This window comes from Syngnathus leptorhynchus, chromosome 10 (genome assembly GCF_054491065.1).
Source record: "Syngnathus leptorhynchus isolate UIUO chromosome 10, UIUO_Slep, whole genome shotgun sequence".
Taxonomy (NCBI): Eukaryota; Metazoa; Chordata; class Actinopteri; order Syngnathiformes; family Syngnathidae; genus Syngnathus; species Syngnathus leptorhynchus.
The window spans coordinates 2812883-2839511 of record NC_141204.1 but is presented as its reverse complement, the minus strand read 5'-3'; the positions used below and the strand labels follow the sequence as shown (position 1 = coordinate 2839511).

The following is a 26629-nucleotide window of genomic DNA, read 5'->3' as shown; positions in this document are numbered from 1 at the left end:
ACCCCCCCACCCCCTGACAGCAGGTTTGTGGCTTTTATGGAGGCACCAACGGCTCCCCGTGTCACCATGAGCGTCTTCTTTTGAAGACTGGCACGCCGGGTGTCTGGTGGGCACTTACGTGGAGGAATCTGCTGAAGTCGTCGCATGTCGTCCACGCCGAGCTTCCGCCGATGGCCGCCCAGGGTACGGCGCGGGGCGGCCGCGTTTGTGCCAAGGCCATCTCCGAAGTCAAATAAGCCATTAGCAGTCTGTCAATGGAGGTCTCCTGTTAGCACTCAAGCACTTTGCCGGAGTCTCCATTCCAGTGGCGACTCTTTTTACAACTACAACAATTAAACAAAGACACAAAGTGCACAGTTCGCTTTTGCAAATGAGCCCAGAGTTGGAGGACATTCTGGAGGTATGCATTATCGGAACTGCTAGTTGAAATGGACAAAAAGTGCTACTCATTGTGCTGCTACTAATACCTGTACCATTACTACTGCTGCTACTACCTTGATTATTTATTGCTGAATTTTTTTGCTCAAAGCCATTCATTTATTTATTCTATTTTTTTTAATTTTATAGAAAAAATAAATTGTATTTTTTATTTTATTTTTCAAGAATTTATATGAAATAAAAATGTAAGAAACATATCCGGTTCTATATGATTTCAATTTTTGCAACCTTTTGACCAAATAAATTGGAGTAAATTCAACACAGCATTTGATTCAGTGTGCTACGACGACCTCTACTTCTCTAGTGCCTTGCCTTTCCACTTTTAATCTGCATGCCCACGCTTAAAAGCCTCCAAGTGAATGTTTACCCAGCGTTCTTATCATGTCAAAGCGCTTTCAGACACAAATGTTGGCGGGAGCCCCAAAAAGCCAAGGAGGGGAAAAGGCCCTTCTGTTCATTTGATATTTACCTTGACCCCTGAAGTGTGTCGTTCGCACCCTGAGGGCTCGGGACTAGCAACTCCCCCCCCCCCCCCCTCTTGGGAAGGCTAATCTCAACGTGGGCGTTTACCGCGGACACCAGACACAACACCATTAGCCGCAGCTTGGCGGCTGCTCATTAGGGCCCCCGATCGATAAAGGTGGCCGCAGAAATGCCCAACGCTCTGCGAGCGGCTATGACTCTTCACTGTTATTATCGTAAAGAGCGGCCAGCCCCCCCAATGCAATAATTTTACACCACGTACCACCTCAAAAGGAAGTTCTACTATAATGACCTAGGTTAAAGTACAGTAGCATAGTAGGAGCAAGTGTTCTTGTACAAGACGGAGCTATTTGATATCAAATAGAAAAATGAATGAACTTTCATCAAAATTTGGTGCACAAAACGTTACCTAAAAACTCACAGCTTGTATTATTCTAAAAAGTTAAATACAACTGAACTGATTTTTTTTCCTTCGGCGCCACACTTTGACAATCACCGGCGACGACAGAACATGACGGCATCCGAGCGGTCTCCAAACTTAATAAAAAGAGAATCAGCCAAGAGCCACTCGTCGGCGGGCCCGTTCACTTGACTCTCCAGGGCTTCGGCGTTATGACACGGTCAGTGCAGGAAGTGCGCTCATTACTGCTCGGATATTTCAGCGCTGATGTCTCCCTCATTGAGTGTCAAAAACAAATGACTTACACGCCGGACCGTCTGAAAGCGGCGGGGGGAAAGGAGAATTCATAAAACATAACACGGGGTCAAAACCGGAGCAGAGTGACCCCCATCGGCACTCATTGCGGAACATGTGGTTGATGTCACCACGAGAAGACTTGCGCAATCTCCTTTGTGCAGGCAATTATGGGAAAAATAGAATAACAGTGACGTTGATTTGAATCGCATTTTTGAGTGGTGACAAATGGACGTGTTAGTTTTAGTCAATATCATTTGTGAGATGAAAATAAAAGATTAATGCTTTATACATTCCCCCCAAAAAATTTGAAATAACAATAAAATTTATTTTTAAGTGCACAGGCCATTCTGCATTAGTTGCCGTGCATGATTGCTTATGACAAAACAAAACGCCCACGTTTGTGTCTATAACTCCAAGTCTGTACAAATTAGTCCCCAAATTTCCCCATGGAAAATTTCCGGCATATTTCCAAAAACGTACCTGACAATTTTCCGGCCTCTTTGCTAAACGAATGTAATTTAATTATTCTTGCACGTTCTTCCCAGTCAGGGGTGGAAACATTAGGAGCAGGAAATTGCAGATGAAAAGACACACACAGGAGTTAAAAAAAGATAGCTTGTGTGCATGATTTTTTTTTTTGGGAGAGGGGGGGGCGGTGGTAGAGGAGAGCAATATGGAGGCAAAATCGTGAAAATAAGAGAAAAAAAAAAAAGAGGGGCGGGGGGGGTTACGTATTGATTTTTGGTGGAGCCGGGAAAGAAAAGAGAGGGAATAAAGAAGTGCTCTTTGGCCGATGTGTCCAAATGAAGTCTCACGGGAGGCTCTTAATGGTGGTGGGGGGGGTTTGGGGTTAAGGGGGGTGAGGTGGGGCGAGGGTGGGGAAGGGCGGGGGGGGGGGGGGCGTTGAAGGGGGCAGGTGCCTACCCCTGACTAAGGCATGGAGCTGCCCTTAGGCTAGGGCTAATGGTATTGGCTGAGCTTGCTTTAAGCAGGCTCCTTTCCTAATGGCGGCGTATGAGCGTGCCACAGGACGGACAGCTATTGATTGGCTCAAATGCTCTCCACTTGACAACAAGTCCAAAAACTCCCTCAAGCATATACAATCATTTCGCCGCAAAACATGTCACACGCACACAAAAAAAGGTGATTAAAAAAAACCAAAAAAAACACAAAAATAAAACCCCACCAGGCTGGGGGTTGGTCACACTCATTAAAATAAATATTATAAATAAATAACATTTTGTGTTGCTCTAAATCACGAAAAATCCTCTAGAATATTGCACGATATATATATATATATATATATATATATATATATATATATATATATATATATATATATATATATATATATATATATATATATATATATATATATATATATATATATATATATATATATATATATATATATATATATATATATATATATATAGATATAGATATTATCCGTTAGCACATCAATGGCATTTTGCACTCTTTGTTAGCATTATGCTAAACGGCCTATCTTAAATAAAAGCCCAGTCAACCCCAATGTTGCACATTGTGCTACTTTGTAACTTTGTACTTGTCTGAGTACACTAAAACCTATAAAAATGGGGTGTTGACTGTATTTGACAAAGTGTGAAATTGCCACTTTGCATACATGAATACGAGTGAGGGTGTCAGTGAAAAGTGCAAAAAGGTGCTTGGCTTTCCCACCGTGGTGAACACAGTCAAACGGTGTGACACATGGCGCAGATTGTCTTTTCAAAAAGGTGCAGTGTTGGGAGAACAATGCCATATATTTGCTTTGTTGTTATGCCCCGCCTTCCTGTAACACACACACACACACACACACACACACAGAGGAAAAAAAAATGCTGTGTACAAGATTTTCTCTTATTCACAAGGGGCGCTTTTCTAGACCGCTCCAGGCATCTGCTTTGATTGCGTAACTCCCTGGGGAGCAACAACACAAAACAAAAATACTGACTGAATTCAGACTTATAATATAGCGAACAAATAACAGCAACTCCACTCTTCAAAACGCACACACGTACACAAAACACAACATTGTTCCACCAAGAAAAGGAATTGGGGAGTAAATTTTACAGAAAACAGGAGAGGCAACACACTGAAAACAATCAAATAAGTTAAAATGTTGTTAGAAATGAGTTGGAGAAAAAAAGTTGTACATTTGAAAAATACTTAGAATGTGACAATTTGCAAAAACAAGTAGACATTTTGAGATTTTAGTTTTTAAAAAAAACTACTTTTTTATTTTAATATGGCAACATTAAAAGAAAATCAACAAATTAGCATATTTTTATGATAATAATTTTGAATCAATTATCAAGACAACCGGCAAATAGTTGCTAATCTCCACAATAAGTGCTCCTAACATTTGCTAATAGTTGCCAACTGACTCTCACAAAAACTTGGACAAACATTCGGGCAAATATTGCTAGTTGTGTGTCGGCCTTTGCTGAAAGCTAAAATTCGCTAGCTAAAAGTTGCTAATGACAGAAGCAATCCGCCAAAATTGTAACTAATTTCCCCCACGTTTAACTTGAGTTTTGTTTGACTTTGGATGCGCAGTTTCCCAACAAACAACTCCCCAAACGTTCGCCTTTGGGAACATTTGACATTGACATCACATTTTCCTGTGCGTTGAGGAAGCAATTGCTTATGTGGCGCTAATAAAACAAGCGCTCCCTAACGTCAAGTGTAGCACGACCCTACTTTGCAAAGTAAACAGCATCCAACAAGTGAAAGTTCAATTCAATGACAGCTCTTTTTTATTTCTTTTTTCCTGGCGTCCAAACTGGCTAAAAAAAAAGTTTTTCTTCTCTTTTCGATTAAATGCTCTTTCTCCGGCTGTTTGTGCTCTACAGTTGGAGTGCGCTACATGGCTACTTTCTTCTCTACAGGGGCCCCTGGGCTCCCCAAGCAATAGGAGTAAATTAGAGTGCACCTGTTCCAGCTCCAAGATAAGCCATCTCCAGAGGATTTCCTCTGAGTAAAATGAAGTGAGTGAAGAATAAACAGAATATCACAGCATTACTCCGCCAAGGTGAAGTTGGCTGCTGCTCTGGGGACACCGGCTTGCAAGGTTTTTTGTTTTTTTTTCTTGCACACAACACCCAACAAACTATCCTGTGCAAACCTCTGCATGTGAGACTGCAGGAATGTTTTGGTTTTTTTCTTGTACAGAAGTTAAAGCAAAAAAAAAAAGCAGTCAGATACACATTCTCCCGATTGTATGTCCAGCCTTGACTTGAAAAGTTCTTGTTGGTGCCTGCTGTGGCTCGCCTTGTACTTTTTTTTACTCTCTTCAACTTTGCTTCGAGAGATGTAGAGAAAAAAGGGATTAATAATGCATTTCATGATCATTTTCCGGCAGCACGGTGTGCTCGAGGTTCGTACATTTATTTCACACGTCTGAGATTTTGGGTTTGAATCGCTTTCATGCGTCACTTATTACGTCCCATTAACATTCATGACGATTGTATCAATTGACAAAATGACGATGTGATGCAAGGAGATTCTTGCATGTATTTTGTAAAAAAGTCCAAAAAGATTCCATGCTAGTTAACAAAGATTTCTAAAAGTGCAAAAGAGTCAATGATTTTCCATTATTTGCTATTTAAAGCAAGGCTCAGTCATGTAATGATAAAAAAAAAAAAAAAAAAATCAATCAATCAATGAGACTATTTTCCTAGCAGGAACCAAGAAGTAGGCTAGGCTAAAACGGTTATCGAGAAAAGTTGAACTTAAGAATGATTGATCACTTTTCATCTCTTATTTCAGTGGTAAACAATCCCAGTTTAATGATAATGCCTTCATTCGGGACGGCACATCATTTTTCCCCACTATCATCAGACTAATGAGGTTGATTTTGATCCGAGTTCCTTGGCACCAGAACGCTCCAAAGACGGAACAGACTAACAGGTCCGGCGTGAAAATGTCTTGATTGTGTTTGTAAGCGGCATATTACACGATTCATTCTCATAGGCCACCGCGAGCTTTTGTTGTTTTAATGGCCTTTTGCACAGCAGTCATGTTGACACAGTAAAACACTAAATAGGACACATACCGTTAGAAGGATTAGTCTGGTGGATCTGTATCCCTTTAGATGTCGCAACGGCTTTTCCGAGATGGATATTTATTGAAAAATGCAGTCCAACAGAACAGGATATCAAAGGGGACTAACGGAGAAGACAAAGAATACAAAAACAGCATCATGGCAATGTGAGACAACAATAAGATGACAGAGTTGGACTGTGAAGGCAACGCGACGACACCCTGTGAGGAAAGGACACCGAGCGAAGAACAAGACAGAAGTAGCATTTTATTACAGTCATCGAAATCCCTTATCCGAAAAAGAAAACATTTGTTAAAGAGTAGTGAGGTAGGCGATGGATTAAACCAAAAAAGGGACTTGGGGTAATGCGGACGTTGTGCTACACTCTCTGAGACGAGGAGGAAATAGGACAGGCTAAGCTAAGCTAGGCTAGGACAGGAGTCGTGAGCCAGGCCATGCTACCATTGTTCGGTCAAAGAATCTGTGCAACTTAATAGCGAGGTGGTGCGCAGAAAAATGACGTACATTTTTGAGAATGGCTCCTTTCTTACGATTTAACGTTGATCTGCTCATATCCTCCATGGAATAGGAAATAGCTTGCTAGCTAAGTTGTACGTGCGTAGTCTCAAAAGTTTCGCAGCCGGGGTGAACTTTCAGGATTGACCTCAAATGTCCGAGAAACCTTTTATTTGACATTCCCTCGATTTCTTTGCGTGTTTGAACAACTTTTGAATCCAAAATCCTTGACGGAAATCCGCAGGCTAGCGAGACATCTACCGAGACATTCCGGTTCAATCGAGTCATACAAAAGACCAAACAGCCAAACATTTGCGTCTAATCAAGAGTGGAATAAAAGTTGGCGCTCACTCCGCATGACCACCTCCATGCGTGTTTTTTCTTTTCTTCTACTTTGAGGAAATAAAAGCGCTCACCTCAGTGTGAGGCCTAAAGACCACTGACCGGGACTTTTCTTGAATTTAAAACGCCCTCGGTCGGTTGTCACATGAAAGCATTGGGTAATTAGAGGGGGCGGGAAAAAAAAAAAACAGTAATTCTTTGTCTATTTGATCATCTTTCTGATTCGGTCTCCTGTTTGTTCAAATGTAGCGCACCCCTACTATTAGCACCCCGCTCCCCGTCGCACCGCCAGTCTGTTTTAGCTTCTTTGTTCCCCCAACAACGCATTATCGTTATTGCGGCTAATTGCATGCCGCTCACCGTTGGCAAAACGCGGATGGGGCCTTTTCGTCACTGCTAATTGCCATTAGCGTGGGGGGGCGAGGCGCGCTACCACGCCGCGACCGGCCGGACGAGCCTCAAATTTGGGTTGCGGCGTTGTGCGAGGAAATGTCGGGAAGGAAGGGGTGAGCCGAAGGCGGCGGTAGCGCGGGCGGGCCGCAACACGGGGAGGGAGGGTCTGCCGTTAGATGGAGGTCAGCGGGAGTTGAGGACCCTGAAGATTACAGTTGGCTAGCCGTGACCCCTCTCTCTGACAGTATCTGAGCCCGCCCTCCCAGCAGAGGCGGACCCTCACGTCGGGCCAAGCCGCCCATTAGCGAGGCCAATAATGTTCACAGGCTCGGCGCTAGCTGCGAATCAAAGCCGGCGCGCACGCTCCGAAATGACCGGAGAGAGTCTTTAAATGATTCTTAATAAGACAGTAGCGCTGTGAAGGAACCTTCATCTTAATATTGCTTCTTTTATGATCTTTTTTTTATTGTTTTTGTTTATTAAAGAAGCGGCTGTTCATTTGACGGGCGCACTTGTGAGGAAAAATGTCCACTTCTCATGAGTTGCGTCATTTTCAACCGCTGATTCTTTGAGTTGTTGTTTTTTTTTTTTAACGAGAATTGACAGATTTGTACATTTTCCCATTTTCCCCGTCATCCCAAATGGTAGCTTTAAGCCACGATATTAATTTTAAAAAATGAGTCACAGCTCCCAAGAGTCGAAGCAACCGTCGCTATCAAAAATCCTACACGGCCACCGACGGAAGCCGGAGAACGTCGACTTCTATCGCCTCGAAGAATAAGACATGCTGGAGATACTTTGCATCGGTTCTTAAGACCAAAAAGAATGAAATGGTGTCACTCTTCCGTGAAGCCAACGACTCCCGTCTCTTTGCTAACAAAGCGCGTGTGTGACGACAAGAACGAGAAGCGAGAGGAAGAGGAGCCTATTTCCACAACACAAACACACTTCCGGGCCCTTTAGCGAACTTGACTCGCATAACTTTGGAGACGTATCCAGCAAAACACAGCTGTATTCATTTATATTTAACACCTCCTCCTTTTCCCGCCGCTTTAACGTTCTTCTTTCTCGATCAAAGCCGCGCACAACAGGAAGCTTCCCTGCCAGCAGAAGAAGCGAAGGCCTTACGGTACACGGTGGAAAAAACTTCACTCAAATACTTGACGATGCTTTTTGTGATCACCAAAATGTACCGAATACTTTCTAGTAGCGGCGATACGACTCTTTAGGTGATTGATTGAAGTCTTTGTGAGATTTGGGAGGGGTGTGTGGGGGGGGGGGGGGGGCATCACGTTTGCTGCAAGTGATGGAATGGATGAGAAGCAACCACTTGGCATGAAAAGCTCAAGAGTGACACCATGTGGAGCCAAGCGGTAGTAAAAAGGACAAAGTGGACTTGACAAAGTAGCTCAAGAGGTTTTTTTTTTTTTTTTTCGGTTTAAATATGTAATTAAAATTTCCCCACTGACAACAAGTTCCAAGACGTACAGTAGCACCTTTCCAAGTCTCTTCAAGACCTCCCCGACATTTTAGACGCTCTCTGAAGATGACTTTGCCTTCGACGAGGTGCGTAGCCTGAGGGAATGTAGTAAGACCCGCACTCGGCCGCCATTGATGTGCGGCGGGCGCGACCCCTCCGGGGGAAAATTATCATTCCGTTCGTAACGGGAGCCACAACAAGCACCTGGAAATTGACTTTATTACGCAGCGCGCTTCAAGAAAACTTTGCGATATGACCTGTTGGAAAGTTATGCAGATGAGGGGGACGCTGAGTTGATTGACAGCTGGGCTAATGCGGCCTTGGATGGAGAAAATGGATCCAAAGGGAGCAAAATAAGAAAGTTCATCGTTTTTTTTGGGGGGGGGAGCAACCTGTATTTTTGTCATTGTAGGTTTATTTAATTTGATTTATGAGTATAAATATATTTAGTGCTTTTAAAATGGCCAACAAATCTCCGCATATTTTTGCTTTTCCCACCGCGAATAGCAAAATTGCCTCAAATTAATTGCCGAACCTGTTGGGCCAATTCGCGTCAAAACATGTATATTTCAATTTGAATAAAAAGCTCGCAGTAAAAATGTTCATAAGAAAAAAAAAAAGTTAGAGTAGAATAATTCGAACGAATCCCCCAATGCCAACTTTAAATGTGTCAAACGGCACTCAAATGAAAAAAACCAACGCCTCGCCCTTGGTAAACGGAATTCCCTGTGAGCAAGGACACGCAACAATGGGCCATTCTCCGTTTCCTCGTCCCTTTTCCATTGCCGTCCGCCAATGGACGTGACCTCGGCGCGGGCGAACAATGGGGGCGAGCCCGGCGCGTTTGGCTTCCAGCCACCTCGTGCTTTGTTGTTATATTTAAGGATGACACGGGAGCCCGCCATTGTCTTCGCCGCGATTATTCCCCGCCGCCGTTTTTTTTTTTTGGCCCCAGTTGTGGCTCTTTGATGAAAAAGGTCGCCCGCTCAATTGGAAAACAGTCATTAAAATGCACTGGGTAGTATTCACCCGTGTGCTTTGGGCGGGTGGGGTGGGTGAGTCGACTGAGCTGGTTAATCAAAAGTTAATTATATAATTTTCATGCAGATGAGGGGGAACATTCAAATGAATCCCAACCCTACAATCATTAGAAAAAATAAATAATGAAAATGCGGGCCTAAAACGCTGTAAAATGTTCAGGGACCGCCAGGCTGTAAACAATATGAAGTTTAATTTGAGGTAAACAAAGTGAATATCCACCAGGGGGGTCCGTGCGAAGGAGAAAGTGAGGTTAAATCAAATTTGGCAACACAGATAGCGGCAGGTTTTTGTTTGCGTCCTGTCGCTACGTGCAATTAAACAGAACCTTGAAAAGAATGTCGGGCTTATCTGTAAACATGAATTAACCTCTGCTACGTGGGGAAAATTGAAAAAAAAATCTTTTAATTTACCTTTTCAAAACAAGTCTCATTGTGAACTTGAGTGTAAAAAGCCCCGGACATGATTTCCTGCCGTAACTTTGTCAAAGAAGTTTCTATGCAAATTACCGGCATGAATATTACGCGAGAGCAAAGCGCATTGTTCTGGAATGGAATGTGTCTTAATTCCTAAGGCTTGTTTCTTTTCCCTCCATAACGTGGACTTTTCCCAGTAGCGTCGCCAGTTCATCGGTGTGCCTTACGACAATGAATGGCGGCCCCCTCGTGCACCGGGCGATTAGCGCGGGGGCGCCGTCTGTGGGGGTTTTGCTGCCGAATGAGTTCTCTCGCTAAAACCTACGCCCCCCCCCACCCCCCTGCTGATACGCTTCCTCTCCCGAAAGGAAAATTCCACGTTTTTGTAATGGAGCCCAGCAATTTGCTCAAGGAGGGAAAGGGGGATTCGGGCAAGTTACGCTCGCTATCTAAAAGAGTCGTCGAGGGGAGTTCGACCAATAGTTCAACGCTGAATTTGGAGTGGAAAATCGCATGGGAAATCCATTGCGGGTTTTTTTTTTTGTTATCACAAACGTGGTGGTAGAAAAAGTAGCAGGCAGTTCAAATGCTAACTTGCGATTCAGATACCTTTTTGAAAGCTAGCCTATTACATATTGTAGTTTTTAAAAAGTCAAAGTTTCAGTAACACCTGAGCAGTTACACACCCAATGACTTTTTGCTTGATTATTGTGCAGTGTGTTTATTTGCAAGTTATTTCGACTATCTACAAGTATTTTTGCTCCCCCCCCCCCAAAAAAAAAAGTGAAGCACTCCAGATTGTCATCTTTTAACTTTGGCACGACTCAGATGGTGTCAATGACAATGGAATGTGGCCAAGTGTAACACGTCGAGTGATGTCACTGATTTGTGATAAATTGTCTTAATCAGCAGCTGCTGTCACGCCAGCAACGCCGCCGCCGTCACGGCTCCGTCATGCTTGTCGGTCGCGGCTGCTTGACAAAAAAAAAAAAAAAAAAAAAAGCAATTTTGTCCACTTAAGGGGTGTCAAAGGTTGTTTTTGTTTTTTTTTTCCCCCCCCGCCTCTTCTTTTATTACACATTCGCAATGAACACATGACAACCGGGCCTCGCTTTGGCAGCTCAAATTGAATAAATAAGTTGATGAGGCATCAAAAAGAGTTTATTCTAATTTCACAATTTGGGTTTGACTGCCACAGACATGCCTATCAATGACACTGGTGCAATAAATGCGTTGCCCTTGGGGGAGGTATCCATCACTGCTGTAGATAATCATGTAAATTGTCTTTTTTGCCCCCTCTTTTCATTTATAAGAGAATCTTTTCTTTCGCTCAAAATGATGGGAATCATCATCATCCATCTGCAGAGATTGGAACAAAACCTCTTTAATATTTCATTTAATTTGTCGTAAGCACTTCAAACAGAGCGTATTTGCAAAAGCCTAAGTCAATGTGAGAGGGGAGGGGAGGGGGGGGGGGGGGGCTACTCATATATTTAACGACGGCCCAAAAAAGAGACAAGGAAAAATGACATTTAAAAAAAACAAGGTAATTGAGCATTTTGTATACTGTGGCAGCTGCTCGAGGAGCCGAGCGGCGCAACTCTGCTGCGGTGTACATTAATATTGCACAATTGAGGGAGACATCCGCCATCAATTATGTATAATAAACACTTACTACATTGTATGGTCGACGTCTCTCATGGGTTTGGGCACTCGCCTCTTCGGGAAGAGACACCACGCCCCCTGTACCCATCATCTAGAAAGTAAGTGGCAAGGAGACAAGGGGGAAACCTCAGCATGAACACAAGAACTGTATTTAAAAATAAAAAAGTCAAAGTCAAATAAAAAAAATAAAATGTAACCAGAGTTCAGAAAATAAAATAGAAATCTGGAAAACCAGAAATCAAACAGAAAATCAATAAGGATTTAAAAATAAACTATAGATATAACAAAAATAGATGTAGAAAATGTAAAAATAATTTAAAAAAAAGATGTAATAAGCCTAGAAATAAAATAATAAAACTTAAATCAAAAGTAAATAAATGGAAATTTGTAGAAAAAAAATCTGAATGTACTCTGAGGTCAAATAAAAACAATTCCACACTAAAACAAGAATACACAAATGATTATTTGAATCAACTATTGTCAGAACATTGAAGTGTGCGACTCAACTGACCCTGATGGTGGCCTCCAGCTCGCCTACGCTTCTCTTGCCACCCGGCAACCATCCGTACGACCAGTGCTGGGCCGAGGCCGCTTGGAGCAGCAAGGCCAACAGCAACACGTGCGCCACCGTTTTGCGACCGACCTCCATCGTGGCGTCCTGCACGAAAACAGTCACATCAGCGGCAACGATCGCTGCGCAGAGCCCACCCGAGCCACTCACCTTTCGATTAGCCTCGTTAGCATGTGCCGCATCAAGACCGAAGCTTTTTTTTTTTATAGGCGGCAGGATTATAATCCCTTCTCCGCAGGTGTGACACATTCACACGCTAATGGTACGCCCGACGTCGCTAATGGAGGCGCCTAAGTGCTCGAAAAAAGGCCGCCCCCGTCGCCCGTGAGGATTGGAGCGGCAGGAGACCTGCAATATATTGCTGTGCACCTGTCGGGAGCAAGACAAACAGCGTAGACATTTCTCTCCCATGTATTATTTATTAGAATCAACTTTAGTACAAGAGACTCTAAAAAGGCAGAAAGTGACATGGAAACCACTTTTTTTTCTTCTTAACGTAGCAGCTTACAAGGCCTCCAAACTATTACAATTATGTCGACGGCGAAATATAGAACTTAAAGCTTTGTGACGAGCACCAGACACAAAACGACTTAGCTAGAAATGCAATAGTACAAAGAGCAAAAACCCTCGTTTGTCCGATATCGAGCGCATCCGTCATAATAGTCGCTAAATGATTCACCGAAAAGATCATCCATACTACATGCCTTGCTTAACTATTAAAACCGCAGATTTAAAAGCTATCCAAAGTTCAACACGTCTTCCGGTCGTCGTTAAAAACTAAACACCGTGTCACTCGGTGACAAATATTTCACGATTAGAAGTGTTTTTCGGCGCCTCTAATCAAACATGCATGGCGGGGAAATGGCAAGTGTGTTCAAGGGGAAAAAAAAGCGGAATATGATACTTGGCAGCCGGAGGAGAAAAAACATGTTTGAATGACATGTTTTTTCTGGGAGTGATTAGACGTTATTTTCAATATGGGTTAATGGCATTTTGCAACGTCAGGCACCCCAGCGCTAAGTAACATGGCCACGGGCAAGAAAAGACAGTCGGCCACGTCGAATCAAACCACAACAGACAGCCGACGCTAACTTATTCATTTGAGACCGACTTCCAGCGACAGAGTCCAATACACGTTGCATTGTTGGGGATTCGAAAGAAGGTCCCGGATGAACGTATTTGCTGCAAATCTACATACGCGTGGAAAGGGAAAAAAAGGCATTGCGGTTCGAAAAGAGTAAAGCAGAAGGAGTTGACAAAGCATTTCCATCGCGACGCATTTTAGGTAGGAAGTTAATACCGACAAATAAAGCGACATCTCACCTAATAGGAATAGCACAGATTTTTTTTTTCTTCAATATTCAAATATTCTGTATACAGAGGTGCCTTGAGATCAGAGTTGACTTTTGTTATGTGACCATGCCTGTCACCTAAAACACCTTAAGGAAGCTAAATAGCATTAAAAATATTGCAGTTGATAAAAAAAAGATATAATTAATATATGGTACATCGTGATTCTTTACTTGTGGAGGCAATAAAATATGGTCATGCAATTGAGACAAACAAACTGCATTTCCAGTTTCTCGCAGAGGATAAAGAATATATGCAAACGTGTTGCTGCATTGTCTGTGTTCAAATAGTTTCTTAAAGTGTGAACTGAGCTAGCTTGTCTACGCTTTTTGCCATTCTACGTGAGCATTAAGCTAGCAGATTCTCTGACATGCGGTGTCGCCGCTATCTCAAGGCACCATTGTATTAACGTCACATTACTCTACTTATTATAACGTACTCAGCAAACATTTTCAAATAAAAGACTAAAAGGCTCCCGCATAAATGACATGTTTTTCTATATTACAGTATGATACAAAATGTAAAACTTTAGAAAATGTACATTCAATAACCCCCCCCCCCCCCAAATAAAGTCGATTGCACAAGTTAAGCAAACGTTAGAAGGAACACGTTATTTAAAGTTGGCGTAGTCTGAGAAGATGTCGACAAAATCCTGCACCACTCGGTAGCAGAAGTCGTACTGCTCCTGAAAAACAAAGGCGACACGAAAAAACAAACATCAGGTTAAAACGCCGCGTCGCAAACGGGATTTGTTCTTTTGCGTGTCTCCTTTGCAAACATTACCACGGTCTGCACCATATGCGGCCGCTGCGTGCGTAAACTCTTGACGGTCTGGAAGACGTCCAGCAGGCCTTCCGCCTTCACGCGCTCCAGAATGTTGCTGAGGGCGATGAAAGTCCCCGTCCGGCCCGCGCCGGCACTGAAAGACGGGGAACCTCGTTACACTTGGGGATGTAGATATGTTATAGTCATCGCGGGCGTTGAAATAGCTGGCAACAAAAGTGAGCACACCCCCAATGTAGGCCTTTCATCCATTTGAATGCAATGGGTCGGCGAAAGGAAAGGTGACCTCCGCGTGGGCTAATGGTGCTAATACCCCCCCCCCCTCTTCCCTCCACTTAAGGAGAGACTAATCCGAACGCTAACACTAATCAGCGTGGAAGCTGAGTGTTTGACTGAGCCGATGTTTACTCGTGATGACGGGACGGCGAGGGAGCGAGCGCCGGAATGATGTGCAATTTGGACGAGTGCGGGGAGACGCCGGGGGATCGGTGAGGGTTAGTCCCGTTCCCGGGAGGCCACGGGGGGAGGCTTTAAAAAGCTTCTCTTAGACAAGCGGTGATGAAGGCAAAGAGCGGAGTGATGACACCATTTCCTGTCGTTAGTTCATCTTATCAGATTAATCATTGCGGGGGAGTCGGAGGATATTTCACTTTGAGAGGTTTTAATTGACTGCGAACGGGCGGATTGGATCGATCCCACCGGGCCGTCGCCGCTTTCGAATCACTTCACCTGAAGCTAGGTTCTGATCAAAGCATCCACTGAGAAGTCTTTATAAAGGATCACATAAGTGGTTTAGGCATAAGAACGGCGGCTCCGCTGGGGCAACGAGGGGACTTTCTTGTAAGTGACGTTCTAGAAAGGGAAAATGTATCGTTTAAATGCAAAAACACTTTCCGACATCACCCACCGCTTAGCTCAAAAACAGCTTATAAAGCGGCCGAGGCGGGAAGACGGAAGAACCTCACCTGCAGTGCACCACGATGGGACGGTTTCCAGACTGCTGCTGCTGCCTCTGCACTGAGGCGATGATGTCAATCATTCCTCTGCCCTCCGCCGGTATTCCAATCTCGGGCCATCCGTGGAAGTGGAAATGTCGGACGTGTTGGGACCGGTTTTCCTGGTGGGACGCGGAGGAGTCGTTATTTCACAATGCCAAAGCCAAAGTCATGCTTACAGTCAATACAAAAGAGCATGTTAGACTTGCATCAATCAAATCTCATAAATGCTAATGGTTAGCGCCTTAATAGTGCAATGTGTAGTACTTTTATTCAAATTATTTTTATTTTCCCATCTCCAGAGTAAAATGTGGACCGTTCCAGAAATGAAAACAATCTGCCTTAACGTGATAGACAATAGGTGCTGTTATGATCTTATCAGAAAGGTATTCATTCTTTTTTTTCCCCTCCATCGAACCATCGTTTGCGCTACCCACCGGTCTGCAAGTGAGCACCAAGTCTTTGAGAGTGAACGTTTCGCCCTGCGAGTCTCCGCTCAGCTCCACCGTGTAGTCTCCAAATGTCACACTGCCCTCTGATGGCCAATACTGGAAACACTTTTCCTGTCGGCAAAAGGTTTGCTTCACTAGCTACTTTTCAAACCTGGGCAAACGTGTTGCGAGCGTGCGGCGTGCTGCACCTGCTCCCTCTCCTTAAGTTCAGTCAGCATAACGATCGAGTGGCACCTCCACTCCCACACCATCCTCCAGAAGTCCTCCGCCGTGTGAGACAGGGGGGCCTGGGTTGCGATGAAATAGTCCTTCTGCCTGTAGCCCTGGAGGGCAGAGCGCAACACTCCAGGAATGATGTTTTGCATCGTTTCAGAAGGAGACGATGAGCTTTTTATTTATACTTCTACGGGAAAATCTATAGAGGAGGCGGCGGGGGGGTGCTTACGTCAATAAAGGAGGCATTGATGTAGTCGGTGAACTCCTGCCCTCGTTTCACTGAAAGTATGACTCGGTTGAAATCATCTGTGCCGGGGAAGAAAACGGAGAACTTTTTCAAGCCGATAAAAGTGGGAAAGAAGAGGGAAGTGTCGCTTGGGTCCAAAACAGCAAAAGAGCGCTCAGATGTATTTCATAGCTAATACAGAGCAAAGATTCAATCAAAACTGCCCGTTTGTGAAGCTAGTCTTCAAGGGAGTGGGTCTTTTTTAATTTGCGTGTGTATAATTCTGCCTAGCAACAAGTGACTGTGATATAAGCGCCATCAAAGTGTGAAACCTTTTGTCCGTTTTGCACTCGTTCAGGTTAGGGTTGACACGTCAGTCGTACGCCATCGTGTCACTTTGATGCGAGCGAGATGTGATGTATTATGGAAATGCGGAGAAGGGAAGAATCAAAGTATGCCTTACATGGGATGATCTGAAGCACGCGGTTCTTCTTCATGTTGGCTGGGAGGTTCCCCGTTCTCATGTTCTCCTTCATGATGCGCACGTTGGTCAGCTTCTGATGGAGTAAACTGCGGTGAGGAAGGCTGCTTTGTCTTTTTTTCTTTTTTACTTTATCTGTCTATTATATTTTATCTTCGGTTGCATGTATGGCAATCTATCAGAGTTTAAATACTGTTCATCTTTTTTTGTACGAGTGCTCAGGCGTACCTAATGTTGTGACCCCAGAGTGTATTTCAAAAGTGCTAAAACATTTACTGCCTCAAGTAAACAACAGCAACGGCAAAGTTCTAATCAGTAGAGAGGAGAGACGGGCTATGAGTAAAACATGAAAAGTTCCCGCCGAGCTGCCGTTAATTCTGCAACGGCAGATGGAGGCACCTTATAAAGCGTGGTTATTAATGTCGCCGCCGCTCAGAGCGCCACCCTGGGCCAGATCTCGGGCAAAATACCGCCATATTGGGACGATTCGTGACTGAAACGCTGGCTGTCTCTCTCGGCGTACCCGGAACTCCTCCTCCAGGCCCAGTCTGTCATGGGGGGCCCTGGTGTTGTGAAGCCTGTGCAGATGTCCCTCAAGAGAGCACACGTCCAGCTCCGTGTCTCCGTACAGGTAGTACTCCAACAGGGCCTGGTAGATGAAGGAGTACTGCATCTGTGGAGCGGCAACAAAGGGAGTCAGAACCAGAGATGGAGAGGTTTTTTTTTTGTGGTTTTTTTTCCTTGCGCTTCCTCTTCAAGTATCACTGACAGTTTGTTTTGCTGTGTGTGTTTTTTTTTTTTTTTTATTGTTTGTTTTGCCTGGCACGGCAACAACAACTGTCAGTCGGCAGGCGCGGCGGGTCAGCAGGGGTCAGAGCTTACATCGGTTTGGATGAGTTGACAGCGCTGCTCTCGTATTCTGCTCACAAAGCCGAAGACGTCCACCCTCTGCTCCGTGTGCATCATGTCGATCATGCTGTCAATGACAATGAAGGTGCCCGTCCTCCCCACCCCCGCGCTACACACACATACACGCAAGAAGACAACACTTGTCAGACAACTTGTAAGACGGGTGGAAAGAACATCACTTTAAAAAAAAAAAAAAAACACGTACAATACTCTACAAAGGTCTTGGGTCACCAATGGATTTTTTACTGTTTTCATTTCTTCAACATATTTTGGCCATGAAAAGAGGAATGTTTTTAAAAGTCAAAGATGTTGTGCGTGTGCCAAGGAAGAACCGTTCAGCAAATAAACAAATCAATGAAATGAAAATAAATGAAAATCACTTTGGGCTACGTCGGTCCCGCATGTTGCACTCTCCAAACAAATCATCGAAAAAATACAGCATGATTCACAAATAGTGAACGGATTAAGTAATCGCAAGTAATCTCATATTTTGCTTTGCATTGCCCCAACAATTGCCCTATGTTCCTCCATTTCCTGTATAAGGTATAAATTCCAGATGCCCAACTTTTTTTTTTTGTCCAATTAATGTATATTATTGGTGACTGACTATGCGCATGTATAGAAACACATCCCGGCAAAAGATTTACAAGGGTCATTCCGGCAGAAAGGTGCGGGGAGCCTCGGGCGCTGAAAAACAACAGCGAGCACCTGTTGCAGCACTCGGCTCGACCCGTCAAACAAAAAAGTGCACGTACGCACTCGTTACCTTATAATTCAACCGATATTATCCCCAAAGGACAGCAATGCTCACTTCTGTTAAATAGTCTTCATAATTGCAACAATCTGCCACTCTATAATAACTTGCAAAAACAGATGACGCAAGGGAGGGCAAAAAAAAAAAAAAAAAGTCCTAATTGTGTTCTTGTTACCTGCAGTGCACCACAATGGGTCCGGCGTAGGACGGGTTGACAGCCTTGACCTTCTTGAGGAATTTCAGCATGCCGATGGGCGAGAACGGCACCCCGAAGTCTGGCCAGCTGGTAAAGTGGAGCTGAGTGACCAGGCACGGGGCCCGGGGCCCATCACTGCCCTGCTGTGAAGAACAGACGGGCACAGTTAATGTCCACGCGTGAGTAATGCTCATTGTGAGCACGCACACACACACACACAAAAAAACGGGCAAGTCAGATGAAAGTACAGAACTGCAGTCTTCTTAGTGCGATGGTCATATTTAATAATATTGTTATCATATACTGTCGTAGGCTTTTGGCTTAACATCTCAAAGTTGAAGCGCAGCGAAGCGAGACAAAAGCGAGCAGACTCTGCGGCAAAGCCACTCGACGACACGCCGCATATTGATTCCGCGAGTACATTAACCGCATCGGTATATCCAAATGATTTTTTTTAATCTTGCATACAAGGCCCTTTTAATATCCTAGATTGTTTTTCAGCCGCAGTTTTGCCTTATTTATTCTATTTTCTATCCTATTATGGCATACTAAACTGTTTGAAAGCTCCTTCAGGGAGCATTACTTTTTACGTCTTCTCCGTGCAGCTTTATTAGATGCTTAATTTTTAATAAGAGATTGCCATTAAAATGATGTATTTTTAATGTCATTTGATAACTACAGTTGGCTCAAATATTAAACAATTTTACTGTGTGCCTAATTAGAGACAATGCTCCCTTAAAAATATTGCCGGGAAGGCCTGCTGCAATGTAATTAAATTTTACTGGTGCGCTCTCGAAATCCATACATGGCACATTTTTAATAAAGCAACAGTTTAATGAAAAGAAAATGATTTGTGGCTGTATAGAATTGACTTACATACTGAATGCAGAATTTGCGAACGGTGTAGTCCACCAGAACGGTGACGTCCTCCGCGGCCACCCTGATGTTGCCGTACATCCAGCAGCCTTTTTCGGGCCAATACTGGAAGCACTTGTCCTGATAATGCAGAAATGAAGAAGATGGTTCCCATTGAATGAATGGGTTAATTGCAATCCACACAAAAATAACTTGATATCCATGAACTGTTGCGTTCATATTTTTTGTTCAGTCTGAGCAGGGATTCCAAGGCACTTGACTTTGCGTGTCCCTGTCAGTCAATACGAAGTGCGCGAGCAAAGCTTCAACTCATTAACGAGTCTTTCAGACTAATTATCATGAAGCCTCTCGGGGTCTTATCAACAATTATTGCATCATTGATCGCCGACGCTTCGTCTCCTTCTTCTGCCGTATCAAACCGGCTGCCGAGCTCCCCACTGATCAGCCCTTTGAGGCTCGGCTCACGCAAAAGTCATCAATCGGGGTGACAATGTGATTAGATTGTCATCTGAGGGACGGGGTCAAATAAATTACAAGAGGGTGACTTTGGGTCATGGAAAGAAAGAACGCATGGGAAAGCCTTTGTGTGGCGCTGCTGTATACTGGAGACTTTGTGGTTTGGTTTTAGGGTGGCGTGCAAACCAACCTCTTTCCTTTCTTTTAGATTGGTCAGCATCACTATAGTTGCCGTCTTCTGCTCCCAAATCATCCGCCAGAAGTCGGCCACTGTCTCCAACTTGGGACCTGAAGCATATTTGGAATAAAGAAAAAAAATCTACTGAATATAAATGAATAAAATTTAGAACTGGACCAGGAAATGTGAGGTAGATTTGACCAAAAAGCGACTGTGGCTTTCTCAAGCAATAAGGCTTTGTGTTGTTGACGTTGTGTGACCACTAGAGGGAGACAAGGTTTCCATACCAACCAATGCAAAATTGTACAAGTGTTTAACTGTTCATTTTTACCAATGTATTTCAGTGGCCATCAAAGTGAATAAATACACTTTTTATTTACCTTGAGCAGCAATGAATTTCTTCTTTTGCCGAAACCCCTGCGGAAAAGAGCAGACGCTTGAGCTTAGCCTCAACGTACCATTTTAAAACTATCAAGCAATTAGGACTCACGTCTATGTAAGAGGCGTTGATGTAATCTGAGCACAAGTGACCGTTGTGACTGCTCAAGACCACCCTCGAATGGTCATCTGCAAGCGAGAGTAAGAGAGGAAATGCCTCACATTTCAAGCAAGTCAATCTTGTCTTCAGGTTGGGGGCACACTCACATGGTAAAATGTTGGGGTATCTGTTTTTGTCTCTGTTGTGCTCCTTGCTGGCCTCCTCAAAGGACCCGTGGTGGTAGTAACACGGCAGTGACTATAACGAGAAAACCTCATAAGAGCGGGAAGAAAAAAAGAAAAAAAAAACAACGCTGGCCCCTCGTAGGTTTCGAGTGCTATTTTCACTATTTGGGCAATGGCCGAGAGGACAAAAGGTTAGCGGCCGAAGCGTTTGCAACGATAAACCCACGTTGAACTCCTCTCGGAAGAGCTTGCCGTCGTCGGCCGAGCGCACGCGGTATTCCTCCTCCAGCGCGTCCAGCGGGATGGCAAAGTACCTCTTGGAGGGCGAGGGGGATCTGGGGAGGAGGACCACTCTTTGCTCTCCTGTGTTTCAAAAGGAATATATGTCGGTCAGAAGGCTAACGATTCCCACGAGGCGCCATTACGAGCCGGCGTTGCACCTGCAACAACAATAACAAGCCGGGCGGCCATTAAGATTTCCCACTTCTGCCGATTCATGACAGATATGATTTCTCCGACTCGTAAACAGAGCGCCGCTTCGGACCGCCCGAAACTGCCTGGGCTCAAAATGTGTTCTTTCCGTTTATTTATATATATATATATATTTTTTCTCCCCACTTAAAATGAAAGTTTATAAGACTCCCTACGTGCTGAGAAAGCTGAGAGGCCTCCACAAACTTCCCGGTTAGCTCGGACTACACACGGGGACTTGTTCCGACGGCATAAAGAATGTAAATGCATGAATCAAATATCGATAATAAAAAATAAAATACATTTTGACGGGGTGGTGATTATTTTGAGTACCTTGTTCCTCCAGGAAGCCATTTGGAAGCTTTTTATCCACAGAGGTAACCAGAGCTTTCCTGTGGTTCTTGAACCTTAAAAAGAAGAAAAAAAAAAGAAATGTAATTTAAGATTCTATGTGAAGTTTATCCATTCATTCGTTTCTATGGTTTTCAAGTAAAAAAATAAATAAATCGGTGTTCATTTAATCAAAAATATAATGAAAAATGAATTGAAATTGAGGTTCAGCATTTGCTTTGTGTGGATGATTTGCAAATTCACGTGACCCCACCTGAGGCAGTAGATGGTCAGCAGGATGATAAAGATGAGAACAAGAGATACAATCAGCGTGGAGGGCAGCACGTGAGCACCCTGATGGGTGGGGCTCCCTGGACAGAGGACAATGCAAAATATATATATATTTTTTTTAAAAAGTGCTGCCATGTCAAGTCACATCAACATTCAGTCCTTACCTGCCGTTTGGTTGTCATGAGATGAGATGTTGATGGCTGCAGAGATCCCGATCAGAAACAACACCATCGTCTCTGAGGAAGAAACGAGAGGGAACCCAAAATAAACCGGCCCTGCAATACCACAGTACGTCCACCGGAGGGCGTTGACTCAATATGCAACACAAGTCAAGCATGTACGCTGGAAACACTTTAATTTTTCATGATGTAACAAAACGTCATTTATTTCAATAACATTGATGTTAAGAAATTAAAGAACAAATTGTTTATGAGGTTTTTTTTGTTTTTAATAAACACTGCTGTTGTGCTGCAAGCATGCACATGTTGTATTCTTTATTGAGGCTAGTGATATGACTTGAGGACAGCGGAGGAGTGTTAAAAGGCACATATGTAGAGAATCTAGGTTATAATCTTGACCAGATGGTGTTTTTCTCTCAGGGGCCGAGTCCTATTTATTCCTGCCTGCCACCCTCCTTTCCCCGCTGCTTGCCTGACATCACTTGTTCACAAGCTCCATTCTCACTTGTCCTTTTTCTCCTTCGACGCCGGGAGCCCTTAGCGCCGCTTTATTTATTCGGCGCTTTCTTAAAGGGGACGTGACACGCCGAGATCTTTGACAAAAACACGCGATTCGAATTCCGGCCTGACACTTTCCGGCTTTTGTGTCTTATTATCGCCAAAATGTCGACACTTCACACCGTCGTTTATTCTGACTCCGACTGAGCAGAGCCGCGGAATAAATTGGAGCTCGATCTACCTAAATGGTTTTGAAGCAACATTTCGGCATCCAAATTCATTCTGGGTTATAAGAGCCCTGTTCTTGTTAGAGAAGGATGAAATCACTCATTGTGCCAATTTGCTTCTTGTGGGTCATCCAGGGGCCTAATTTGTGATGTTTGAGCAGAAGCCTGAGGCGCTTTCACATAAACGCACCCTTACAGCAAAGTCAGCCGCGTGTCAAAGTGTTATCGGACGACAAACGAGGACAGAGCGGGGGCGCGGGACTTCCAGTCTTAGGAGGCACTGATGCAGAGAAAGAAGAGTGAGCGCTGACATACATTGCGTTGCCGAAAGAGCTGTAAGCACAGTGGATATGAAAAGTCGACACACCCCTCATCAAATGCCAAGTTCTTGTCATAACAAGATGGAGGCAATTACGATGAGTTTGAAATGGCAAATCCCCAACCTTCTTGGTCCCATAAAAAAAATCTGCCATTTTAGCAGGGGTGTGTAGACTTTTGATATTTACCATTTGTGTTTACATTCGAAGAAGGGAATTTTTGATTGAGTTGACGGGTTTGGTCGGTAAAAATAACCCCACCCTGCACGATGAATACGAAACACCGCACCCTCACCCATTGTGCATGTACATTGCAAGACATGACATCACATGTTCTCATCTGACATGCACGCACGCTTGCAGATGTGTCCCACAGCTCAAGGCCACGTGTCGGGGCGAGGGCGGATTCCACCCTTAGCGCTAATAAGATGGCAGCGTCGCTATTTGAACCCGGATTCGAGAGGGCCACTCGGTGACCCCGCACGCATCTGGCGTACATGCGGGTCACTGCACGCCGCCTGTCGTCTGTATTAGCTGGGCAGCCTATAGGCAGGAATGAAAAGTGGAAGTGAACATCTCACGTTGTAACGCTTTAGTTTACGAGTTAAATTCTCCTTTTTAAATATTGCATCACTTATGGCTGCTCTTAAAGTTTGGAAATCGAGTTTGGGAAGATGACGCAAGCACAGTTGTTTGCCTTTTGGCCAGTCGGCGGGAGCGCAGACTTTGATGTGGACAATTTTTTATTTATTTTTTTATTACCAGCAGCAAAATACATTTGGTTTTTGTAGCTTATTCAGTAAGCGGATTATCTTAAGCAAGACGGGGTTATTTTTTTGTTTGGGGGGGGGGGGGGGAATTTCTGAAAAGATACATAAACAACGCTGTCTAGTCTCTGAGTTTTGAGTCCAACCAAATGGCCGTGTCGCTTTTATTCTACAGCTACAACGATTACATACTGTTAAAAAAATTCTCATCAGGCTGGCCATCATTGAGAACTAATGGAATTACATCCAGCTCCAGTACCAGCTTGGCATGAAACGATTTATATGAGAGAAAAGCGTCCCATCCGAGCATGACGCAATGCTAACAAGCAACCGACGGCAAGCTGCTCAGAGCTCCGGGCTAATTCTTGAGAGGAGCTTTGCCTTTATTGTACTGCCGAATACAACAGACACTTCTCGGAAGAGAAGCCCAAAGCTCGTTATTGAAAGAAAAAAAAAAAAATCATTTGCTGTATATATTTATGCAAACGCCAGTGCGAAGAGTCTTAATATTTAAAATAAAGCATGATGAAATTGACTCCATGCTGACCTCTGCACCTCATTTAAAGAGCTCTTATAAATAATGGAGCTATAGGATAGAAAGAGCGGGGAGAAAAAATACATAATGATGTCATTTACACATAAGACACATGCTGATACAAGTGACTCATTATTCTAATGTATGCCGTGGAATTTCAATATCATGAATAAAGTTAAATATTGATTGAAATCAATGTCAGGGAACTTTAATCAGGCTTGGAATTTGCATTTAAGGTATTGGTTGTCATCCTGCGATAAGCGAGTTGAACCTTAAGCATGTTGTGTCTCATTATAGCTTTTTTTTTTTAATTCTATGTACATTCACTACCTCAAAGTAAATCGTAATACATTCCTAAGCATCATCATGCGAGGATGAAATTTTTTAAATAAATTATATATTATCTGTTTTTTTTATACTTATTTTAGGGCCCTAATTTGTCTTGCTATTCCATTTCTTGCTATTTATGTTAATCCCACACACATGGCGAGTAATCCACTTCAAATTCTCTTATTTCCTTTTTTTTTCTTTTTTTTTTTTTTTTTAAACTGCCTGCTATTGTAATAAGATGTTTACACCTTCCACAAAGGCGCCGCAAAAAAAAAGCCCAAAAAACCTGCTGGAATCATTACCCGTCGCTTCACAAAATGTGCAAATTAGAAACAGAAAAACTAGCGTGCCAGAATTTTGACGCCGCTAATGTGTTGCTTCACGGAAAGGTTAAGCAAAATAAATCCAAACGCAAATCCTGATTACCGGGGCTAAAAGGCGCAATGAGCCTGCAAGGTTTTATGGACTACTTAGGAGGAAGTACTTGATGTGAAATTGCGTCTAATCACACCTGGAGCCAGATAGTGTGTCAACCCTGCTCGATTTATGAATAACACAATCTGGATCCGATGTTATGCCCTTTCATTAAGAAGCCATTAAGAGCATATTAAGTGCGTGTTGCCGGCGCAGTAAAACAATTCACGGCCAGGTCGTAATCGGCCGACATGGCAAACAGTTTAATTCCACTTTCGGTGGCCGTGTGATGTTAGTTTGTCGCTTTAATGATATTTACAGCAAGGAAATCTAATAAGGAACCAGTCGGACTGTTTGGTGCATTCATTTAACAATTTGTTTATTAGTGCGGTGGCGTACGACTACAATGTATCAAACGGAGTTGTTTGTAAATTAATCCTCTTGGGTCGTTAAATAATAGATTAAATTGGTGAATAAGGGACAATTACGGGACATGCAAATTAGGTGGTCGAAGCAAGTTTGTTTTGTGCTGTGTATTCAATTTGAGATTATGAAGATAAAATGATTAAATAAGTTACAAAGCCAGTCGACCTGTTTTTGCATTGTTTGACTACACATTGAGACAATAATTGTTTTTAAAATCAACTCTTAGGATATTTTCATTATGTTTTCTAAGAACATTATCTAAAAATGGACAAAGTCAATGACGGTTTTAGATTTGTATGGGTGTTTGTTCAACTTAACAACCAAACAAAATCGGGAAAAATAAGGCATTTTTCGCAGCTTTTGTTTGTGGGGAACATTTGAATGTCATTAACTTTGTTTATATATATAAAAAAAAAAAAAAAAAAAAACACAATTGGCAAAAAATGTGCGAGTGTGTATAAACAAACAACATAGCGTTGCTTTGTGGATTAGTTAGCCAATTACAAAAAAACAAACGAGCTCTTATAACGTTCCGTATCAAAAGCTCCTCTGTGAGGAATCTCAGAATTTAATTAGAGTCAAGCAGTACTGCGGCCACACATTGTGCACCGATCAATACCTTCTCACAAACAAGTGGCTGTCTCTTCATAAAGAGATTCTTCTTCTCGTTCCGTCAAGGCAATAAAGAACAAAGATGTGTTTAAAAAAAAAAAAAAAAAACTAAAGATGGAGCGGGAGAACATACATGTCAGCGAAGTGTGTCGGCAGGAAGAGGTGGGGGTGTGAAAGGATCAATGTCTTGCTTGTTGGCTCACACATACAGTAAGTGAAAAACATCCGTGGTTGAGAAAAAAAACAAGAATTTCGAAGCTTTACCACAAGAAAATAAACTTCACTCGACAACACTACAACCAACTCTGTGCTCGTGTCTGCATCATCTGCTGCTGCGCTTGTCAATTATTCAAATGTTTCCATTTACTTACATGTCCAAAAAAAAGCTGGGCCAGTCTCTGTATCAGTGGAGCCGTGCGTCCATAGCAGCAAAGCGTTCCAACTTTTTTTTTTTCTTTCTTCTTCTTCTTCCTCCAAGGCTTATTGCAACATAGCTCACATCTTATCAGAGGTGTCGCTTTGGGTTGCAAAAGAAGAGACGGGCATCGGTATTAAGATGGGTCAGAACTTTGGGAACCTGGAAAAAAGAAGC

The 26629-nt window shown here is 43.3% G+C and overlaps 2 protein-coding genes and 1 long non-coding RNA gene across 5 annotated transcripts in view; 1 reads left to right on the top strand and 2 right to left on the bottom strand.

Moving 5' to 3' along the window:
- Nucleotides 1-11066: 11066 nt before the first annotated feature.
- Nucleotides 11067-12192, bottom strand: gnrh3 (gonadotropin-releasing hormone 3). The gene is made up of 3 exons (XM_085923035.1): nucleotides 12046-12192; nucleotides 11545-11625; nucleotides 11067-11228 (listed from the first exon to the last, which is right to left on the bottom strand). Exons 1-3 carry the CDS (start codon nucleotides 12181-12183, stop codon nucleotides 11172-11174), a joined length of 276 nt encoding a protein of 91 aa, XP_085779161.1. The 5' UTR covers nucleotides 12184-12192; the 3' UTR covers nucleotides 11067-11171.
- A 108-nt stretch (nucleotides 12193-12300) lies between these two features.
- Nucleotides 12301-26629, bottom strand: part of LOC147049923 (receptor-type tyrosine-protein phosphatase epsilon-like) — a 37193-nt gene continuing 22864 nt past the window's right edge. The window contains exons 7-26 of one of the 2 annotated variants that reach the window (XM_085923022.1): nucleotides 26409-26614; nucleotides 21897-21968; nucleotides 21716-21812; nucleotides 21445-21518; nucleotides 20867-21003; nucleotides 20623-20713; nucleotides 20468-20544; nucleotides 20358-20394; nucleotides 19990-20087; nucleotides 19344-19463; nucleotides 18447-18610; nucleotides 17491-17626; nucleotides 17132-17281; nucleotides 16591-16684; nucleotides 16131-16207; nucleotides 15874-16008; nucleotides 15671-15796; nucleotides 15204-15355; nucleotides 14239-14374; nucleotides 12301-14140 (exon numbers count right to left, since the gene is read on the bottom strand). In XM_085923022.1, the coding sequence (XP_085779148.1) occupies nucleotides 14066-14140; nucleotides 14239-14374; nucleotides 15204-15355; nucleotides 15671-15796; nucleotides 15874-16008; nucleotides 16131-16207; nucleotides 16591-16684; nucleotides 17132-17281; nucleotides 17491-17626; nucleotides 18447-18610; nucleotides 19344-19463; nucleotides 19990-20087; nucleotides 20358-20394; nucleotides 20468-20544; nucleotides 20623-20713; nucleotides 20867-21003; nucleotides 21445-21518; nucleotides 21716-21812; nucleotides 21897-21963 (2043 nt within the window). In that variant the 5' untranslated portion in view covers nucleotides 21964-21968; nucleotides 26409-26614 and the 3' untranslated portion in view covers nucleotides 12301-14065. The remainder of the gene's footprint in view (nucleotides 14141-14238; nucleotides 14375-15203; nucleotides 15356-15670; nucleotides 15797-15873; nucleotides 16009-16130; nucleotides 16208-16590; nucleotides 16685-17131; nucleotides 17282-17490; nucleotides 17627-18446; nucleotides 18611-19343; nucleotides 19464-19989; nucleotides 20088-20357; nucleotides 20395-20467; nucleotides 20545-20622; nucleotides 20714-20866; nucleotides 21004-21444; nucleotides 21519-21715; nucleotides 21813-21896; nucleotides 21969-26408; nucleotides 26615-26629) is intronic. The other variant, XM_085923023.1, reaches the window with a different exon arrangement.
- On the top strand, nucleotides 16524-20374 carry LOC147049924 (uncharacterized). Of its 2 annotated transcripts, XR_015067491.1 has the most exons (5): nucleotides 16524-16702; nucleotides 17150-17324; nucleotides 17453-17602; nucleotides 18453-18646; nucleotides 20008-20374. It is a non-coding gene; the product is annotated as an uncharacterized LOC147049924 (long non-coding RNA). The 2 variants fall into 2 exon arrangements; XR_015067490.1 differs by having other exon boundaries at nucleotides 17150-17602.

Excerpts from the sequence above, each read along its gene's own strand:
- gnrh3 (XM_085923035.1), bottom strand. The coding sequence starts at position 12,183 with ATGGAGGTCGGTCGCAAAACGGTGGCGCACGTGTTGCTGTTGGCCTTG. Across the intron at positions 11,626-12,045 it reads AGCTGGAGGCCACCATCAGG|ATGATGGGTACAGGGGGCGT; the intron begins GTCAGTTGAGTC and ends CTTACTTTCTAG. Across the intron at positions 11,229-11,544 it reads GACGTCGACCATACAATGTA|ATGGATGATGATGATTCCCA; the intron begins GTAAGTGTTTAT and ends CAATCTCTGCAG.